We start from the raw sequence: 7970 nt of genomic DNA, 5'->3' as shown, positions 1-7970 counted from the left end.
GCAAGAACTTCCCAAATTGTCAGTCTCTCGTTAGAAGGTTAGCCACTTCGTGACCTGTTTCCAATTCATACCTTCCAAAAAGGGTGTTTGCCAGGGCGATTATAATCGGTGATATTTGTTAACTAACGAACTGCTCAACTTTTCCAGGTGAAGTTAATTTTTTTCTGTATGAATTGATGTTTAGTTCTTGTTTTGGTAATATTTTATGTTTTCACAGTTTTTTGGGGCTGATTTGATTTTTAGGGTTTCACCATTTTGTTTGACAATTGTGTTGCTGATGAATTGAAAGTGAATTTTTTTCACAATTATGTTCTAATTACTTGAAGTAGCTCTTGTTATGGAAATTTAAGTGTGTATATTTAATTTAGTGATGAAGTAGCTATTTTTATGGGCTTTTCATATTTTGGGGTTAATTAGTGGTTAATTTGTGGTTATTATGCGAATTTTATACTGTGATGTTTGTTGTTGAATTACTTTCCTAGTCGAATTAAGTAATTTGATAAGCCTTCGTTTAGGTAAAGTTAAACTGGTATGAAGGGTGCTTGATTAATGTTTAATTCGTGTGATGGCATGCTTTTAAAACTACCTTTGTTTGTTTTATTGTTGTTTGGTACTTGATCTGGTACCAAATGGAAAATATTACATACTTTGGTACATTTAGGTAAAGGATATATGATTTGGTATTTTCTTTGGTACCAAACCTAAATTACCAATGTGTTTGGTACTGTTATATCGAAGTTATGCATGGTATAATGATTGGTAAAATTGTATTTGTAGGATGGTTATCAAGGGACAAAGTGGTAGCAGCAGCAAACCTAGGGTGAGTGTCACTGCTCATTTTATGAGTGTATCGTATTTGCTGATAATTGATAGTATGTATATTGTTATACGTTTATTAACAAGATATGTATTTCAATATTGTTTTTAAGGAAAAACGCGTGGAAGTTGCTCGGAATAGTAAGCTAAAGGGCAAAGACCCTGTCGTCGATGAAGAAATGGAAGAAGATGAGGAAGGGCGATCGCTGTCTGGGGATGACAGTGAAGAATCTGTTTTTGACGGGGATGCATATGAAGATGTTGAAGATGATGAATATGAGGATGAGATATATGAGGACGAAGAATTCGAGGATGAATTATGCCAGAGAACAGTGAAACGTGCGCCAAAGAAAAGGCAATCTGCTAAAAGCAGGAGGGTTATTTCATACGATGAAGTAGAGGAGGAAGAAGATATAGAAGACGAAGACGGTGAATATATGGATGGTGGGTATGAAGATGAAGGAGAGGATGTTGTTGTTCGCGTTCAGAAAAGAGGGAAGAGTTGGAAGGAGGTCGGGCAGAATGCTTTGAAGAAGAAGGCACATCTGCAGATGATGCGGAAGAGGCGTAGAGAGGATTATGATGATGTTGACGAGGGAAGGAGACCTGTGAAGAAGACGGTACTTCCTGCGATGAAGCAGATGGGTAGGAAGTTTGATGAAACAGGGGTAGCAAAAGGAAAGCCCCCTGCAAAACAGAAGGCAATCAGAGGGAATAACAGGAGGATGTTTGTGCGGGTATTTAATTTTGAAATTTATTCATTGTTTTTAAGGATTTTTATGGTATAATAATGTTTTTTCTACGTAGTTGATGCTAATGTTTTTTTTCATATTTAGGTACCGATTCCCAAACATCCTTTGTCTAGGGGTGAGTATGCGAAGTTTCACGACGTGGTAGTTGCTACTCAGCGGGCTAATTGTGGCCGGAAGGTACTATTGATCCTTTATTTAAAGATGAATTGTGTATTTTGATTAGGTTTTGTCAGTTAATTTATTTTTACTTAAACTATTATGTGTAGCAACCAAGCGTTATCTGTCGCACGGATGCATTTTCTAAGATTATTGCTGCTTTTGATGAGTCAAGGAGAAGTTGCGTTAGGAAAATGGGTTTCGGGGGGATGTTGGATTTGAAAATATCCAAGCTACCTAGGCAGCTGTGCTACTGGCTGATGTCCCGGTTGGATGGGGGTAACAGTTACCTTGTGGGAGGGGACGACCATGTGTTGCCGATAACTGCTTCCCATTGGGAATATGTATTCGGATTCCAGAACAGCGGTCTTCCGGTGCCAGTGAAGGAGTCTGATCTTCCTCCAGGCACCCTTAAAGCGATGGCCCTCAAGTATGGTGAAAAGAATACATCAACCTCAAAGAGCACAATAATCATAGCCAAATCTGTAAAGGAATTGGCAGGGCCGGTTGACGGTGAAGGAAAGATAAAGCCCCTGGCTAATCAGCGTGATAGGGCCTCGTTCATGGAAAATTTCATGATTGTGTTGCTGGGGCAGATTTTATGTCCTTCTACCGATGGGGGTAACATGTCTTTAAAATTGCTAGGTGCAGTTTCCGTGGCAAAGAATGCATCACTGTACAATTGGTGTGAGTTTTGTCACACATGGCTTTTAGACTACGGAGACGCCTGTCAGCGGAAGATAGACCATCAGGGGTATGCCGCTGGGACTGGTGGTTGTGTGTTGTTTTTGCTGGTGCGTCTATCTTACTGAAATATTTAATGTATTAAATTATATAAAAGGTTAATACTGTTATTGTTGTGGTGTTAGTATCCTGTCTTCTATTACAGTGCCTTATCTGAAAGTGGATTTGTTTTACAGATTTTCTACCTAGACCATTTATGCAGGCATCCTGTGAGATGGGATGAGTTTCCCAGGATCAAAGTCTGGACACAGGAGGAAGTGGATGAGGCCAAGAATCGGGATAGGAAAGCGAGTGAAGATTATGGAAGGATTACGGTGGGTAACTGGTTGTTAGTTGGTCGTATTTGTCATATTAAATTTTGTATTATCTAATCTGGCTGAAATCTATTCCTTTTATAATCTTTCCAGACTGTTGATGTTGTGTACGGGGATCCTCATCCCCTTTACGGCAGGGAGGGTAGACGGTCTCCCGCAGTAGAGGTTGCTGAGATGGTAGCACAGATGACTTCTTCAGAATGGAGACGCACCCTAGCTCAGGAGGTCACAGAGATGGTATGGGAAGTTAAACGATTTCCTCAATTTTATGGATTAATAGCCAAAAATGTTTTAGGGTTTCAAATAGTACTCATAAATGTCTTTAGGTGTACCATATGAATGATATTGATGTTGTTTGGTACTCTTTGTAGTGGGATAATTTTCAAATACTGAGTGTTAGTGATAAACAGGCATATATGTTTAACTAGTAAAAAATAGTACTCACCAAGGTCTGGAGGAGTCATTTCTGTGTGCATGAATTACTTTACATTTTTTTTCTGTTTAGGTTATGGGGCAGCTTGCTCCATTATTGCAAGATCACCGGGGCGTATCCCGTGAAAGAGGAATGAGGTCATATCATGCTACCGATCATTTGACGATAGATGTTGATGGTGTGGCTATGCCGTTGGACCAGTCTGTGAATAAGGTGCTTACAGAGTTGGATGCCGATGACGATTCCGATGTGGAGTTGCAACCGTCTGATGGGGGACGTGTATTTGTGGGCCCTCATGTGAGTGTGCCAGTTATGAATCCCCTAGACCCGGTCAGCCACGGTGATGTACCTTTGGTCCACACTGCTGATGATGTTGGTGTAGTAGCAACTGACCCAGAAACAAGCAAGCACCCGGTCGACCAGACACAACAGCACGTACAGGTTCAAGCTGGTGACGGGCCACTTCCAGATGGAATGTCATCGGAGAAGGTGAGACAGCTGGGTGTAGTTGAAGACAAAGAGGATGGTGAAGACAATGGTGAGGAGAATGTTGAGGAGCCGGAAGAGCAGGATGGTGGCGTCAAGGATGGGGGGCCGAATAATAGGGATGATGACGATGATGAGGGACCGGCTAATGGTCCTGTGCAAGGAACGGTTGCAGCATCGCCCTTGGAGAACATCGCTCAAGAAAACCCCTCTGAAGATAAGAACAGTGAAGAGAACACCAGTCAAGATAACCCCACTGAAGGGAACACCACTGATGAGAATCTCCAAACTGATGACCAAGAAGGACCACGGGAGAAATTGATCCTAAGGATTCCGAGAACAAACCCAAAAACACGCTATCGGCAGACGCGAGTACGAATGACAAAACTTGAGAGTGACGTAGTAGCTTATGTGGAGTCATACAATCCTAAAGGGAAAGAGCAGTACGTTCTACAACTTTTACTCATGTAACACTTAAGTACGTTGTATACACTAATGTACGTTGTACATTTATGTAATGATAATCACTTGTATCATATCTGTATTTTATGTTTGCAGGGGGGCCATGCTTATCGAGTGTGATGGTAATGATGCAAATCGGATGATGTGCTACTCGGTTGTGCGTCCTAGGGAGTACGTGCATTCCCAGTACGTTCGGGCCGTTGCAAACATATACAACAGGGAATGGGCTCTGGAATACCCAACGAATTCTCGCAGAATCATGCTGGACTCCTCATTTGCGGTATGTTCTCCTAATATTATGTTCTCCTAATATTCACCATTAATGAAATCAATAAAGTAAGCGTACGAGGTTGCTTAGTTATTTTGTTATTGTGCTTTACAGTATCAGAAATTAAAGACGAGGGAAACATATGCTGGTCTGCTGAAGAAGTGGTCCACCCCTCTCCAGAAGATTGTGTCAGCTGATATATCTGTGGTAAGTCTAATTAGTCTTTTTACTCCATGTTTATATGTCTGATTATATGCCAACAACATGTGTCTGACTATTTTCGGACTAATAACTGAGTGATGAGGCCGTATTTTAAGGATTTGGAAATAAGTTCCTACATGCCTTTTACGTTGAATGATTGCTCTCTATTTGGTCAGTTCGGGATCTGTCTTCTTTTTGAGGAACGTCCTTGTACAATTTGTTATTTTAGTTTTTGGTGTATTAATTGTCCGCGACACACAGGTATGCGATTTGTAAGAATTTGTAATTATCATGTCCAGGTCCATGTTCCAGTTGTGGACAACGGACATTGGTGGTGTGTTGCTTTTGCACTGAAAGACCAGAAGATATGGTTCATTGACAGCATGTATACTAATCCTGCTTCCGAGCATTCTGGGGATGTTAAAAAATTGGTATCTTAACCTGGTTTGGTGGGAGTTTAAGAACATTGACTTCACTCAGTTTATTGTACTAACATAATACGGTCTCCTCATTCCAGATAGCAGCTGTGGAGTACGTTCTACATTGGAGGGACACGCAGTATAATGCAGCTCTTGTTTGGAAGTTGAAGCAAATGCATACTTGGCCCTTGGACTCCATTAGCTTCCCTGACTACAACGACAAGTACTGTTTATGCTACCTTTTCATCGTCGAGTAACCACCTTAAGTCTTACTGATATGTTTTGTTTGGCTTTGTAGTCATGCGTGTGGAGTAGTAATGCTTATGGCTATCCAGGAAAGTGCAAGGGCATTTACAAAGACGATGCAAGTGGTAAGTCCTCTACTGTTGTAACTGTAAGTGCTATACCCCCACATTATAAACTTACAGTTGTCTTTTCAAACTTGTTTTGGGACAGGGGGACATCAATGTAGCTCGGAGGGCACTGTTTTTGTCTCACTTGAATTCAGATTTCAACTCCTGCCGCCCGCTTCTTCCCCAAATCGTTGCAACCCACTGCCCAGTTCGTTGATGTTTGGTCGTGCTTCTTCTGCTAACGTTTAGGGTTTTTAACAGAGAAAACAATTGCACACTTATCTGGTCAAATTTTGAAATGTATTTAACGCGTGAACTAAATCATAGTTGTTGTCTTTTGATACTCACATTATTTCTAGGAGATGGGATTCATTGCTTGCAGGTATGTTTTGCAAGTTTTGTGGTATGCTTTGTATCGTGCATTAAAGATTTACAATACGAGTTTGGTACGTGTTGTGATACCTAATAGGTTGTTTGGTACCGTTATTAGAAAAGTTTGGGTACAATCTACGAGTTTGGTACAGCGCCTGAGCTTTGTTCCGGCTTTGCATGGTACCAAGCATAAATTTAGTACCAAACAAGATCAGATATGTACCACACGAACATTAGTAATTGTTGCTACAAAAGTTGGATGATTAAGAGTTAGACAAAACAGTACGCAAACACGGTGACCTCAGTAATCAAAATTTGCGGTGTTTATGAATTTAGTGAATAACTACTTTTCATTTCAGCAGTGTTTATTGTTATAAAGGATAAAAAGGTTATATCAAGTCCTGAGTCAGGTCCGACCCGTTCGACAGGCTGGTTAATTCGGTATCAAGTTCGGTAGTTGGGTTTTTATTGTGGTTAATTCGCGTTAATTTGAATTTGAAAGTTGAAAAATGTGATCTTGTGTATTGTTTGTAGAGTAATCTGGAATCAACACATAAACATAGGTTTAAACAAACCAAATCACACTTTTACATTCACACTAACCAAATCAAAGAAATTATTAGGCTGAAGGAGGATGTCAAACACACAGGATAATTAAAAAAATAACTAAAGCAATACATTTGTGAAATATGAAACAATCACACAGCTAACACTATGGCATTGAAATAATAGTATGCAAATGGCCAGACTTCCAGGACATTACATGCCACCACACTGAATCCTCCAACTGTAGTTTGCATTCCCCACACTTGTGTCGAAATTATTGAAATCAATGTCACTCGGTACATTAAGTAGTGGTTCCCTAGGGTTCAAGGTATTTGACCCTTCCCTCCACAGGTCACAGACGCACTTATATTTAAACCTTGTGTAAGTGCCATTTCTTTCTTTGTACTCTAGGGTTTCATAGTATCGAAAATTAAGGGTACGTACTCTTTCGGTGAATTTCCAATCAAAGTCGGGGCGGTAGTATTGATTGATCAATTCCATGGCCCACTTCTTGCATGCGAACACTGAATTACCCCTAGTTGGCTTGTCCATCTTAGACCATATGACACCCATTATATTAGCATCTCCGGCAACAATTTCGACGCTCTTGGACTTCGCACATCCGTGTTGGTCTGGTTCAACCACCGCATACCCATACTTTTCCGCGAGGTCGATCTCGAATTGTTGTATGAGGTCGTGTTTGCGAGCAGTTTTGTGTTGTTCCGTAAAATTGAAACGGTAACGGTGGTTAGGACAGACTCTGGGGTAATAATTTGGCGGAATTTCCATTTTCTCGAATGAAATGCTTTTTGCAGACAATGAATTTTATGGAAATGCTTTGTGAAGACATTGAAGTTTATGGAAATAACCCTCACACGAAGTGTTTTTTATAGAGCGCCTGTTTTAACCGTCACGTAACTGCCACCTTATCCATTGAATATAAAAAAACACCCATATTTCGTTATGCTAACCTTACACTATTCCTTTAATTTGAAAAAATTATACCGTTGGTACCACTGTCGCAATATAAACAGTACCAAATATGCCGTTGGTACCTCTGTCGCAATATAAACAGTACCAAACATGTGTTGTTCATTGGTTTGGTACTACTTTACTCAATGGTACCATATGCCTACGGAATAAGGGTGATCGTAGACCATTCGACGAAATTATAACATGACCTTTGAAACTGTTAGTGTTATTTGTCGTTCGTTATTGAAAACCTAATTACCATTATACATGTTTTAAAAAAATACTTCATTTTAGCAATCATAGTTATTAAACCAAATCACACCGTTACATTACAATAACATAATCTAAAGGAGGATAACAAACACACCAAATCACACTTCACACTAGGGCATTTAAATAAAATTAAGCAAAACATAAGATGAAAAGAAAACAATCACACACCTAAAACTATGACATTGAAATAACAGAACGAAAATGGGTAGATAATTCCAATTCCAAAACATTACATGGAACCACACTGAATCCTCCAATTGTAGTTTGCATTGTTCCCACTTTGATCGAAATTATTGAAATCAATGTCACTTGGTACATTGAGCAGCGTTTCCCTAGGGTAGAAGAGATTTGATGCTTCCTTCCACAGGTCACAGACGCACTTATATTTAATCCTTGTGTAAGT

At 40.0% G+C, this 7970-nt stretch overlaps 2 protein-coding genes across 2 annotated transcripts; both read left to right on the top strand.

Moving 5' to 3' along the window:
- Window positions 1–126: 126 nt before the first annotated feature.
- On the top strand, window positions 127–5323 carry LOC110788031 (uncharacterized). The gene is made up of 8 exons (XM_056840071.1): window positions 127–147; window positions 778–820; window positions 930–1553; window positions 1653–1745; window positions 1835–2518; window positions 2645–2782; window positions 2876–3019; window positions 5150–5323. Exons 2-8 carry the CDS (start codon window positions 779–781, stop codon window positions 5306–5308), a joined length of 1884 nt encoding a protein of 627 aa, XP_056696049.1. The 5' UTR covers window positions 127–147; window position 778; the 3' UTR covers window positions 5309–5323.
- LOC130470280 (uncharacterized) lies at window positions 3329–4399 on the top strand. Its single transcript, XM_056840072.1, has 2 exons — window positions 3329–4179; window positions 4260–4399. Exon 1 carries the CDS (start codon window positions 3348–3350, stop codon window positions 4170–4172), a length of 825 nt encoding a protein of 274 aa, XP_056696050.1. The 5' UTR covers window positions 3329–3347; the 3' UTR covers window positions 4173–4179; window positions 4260–4399.
- Window positions 5324–7970: the final 2647 nt, after the last annotated feature.

The sequence above is a fragment of the Spinacia oleracea genome, chromosome 3 (genome assembly GCF_020520425.1).
Source record: "Spinacia oleracea cultivar Varoflay chromosome 3, BTI_SOV_V1, whole genome shotgun sequence".
NCBI classification, from domain to species: Eukaryota; Viridiplantae; Streptophyta; class Magnoliopsida; order Caryophyllales; family Amaranthaceae; genus Spinacia; species Spinacia oleracea.
This window is presented reverse-complemented; position numbering and strand designations above follow the sequence as displayed.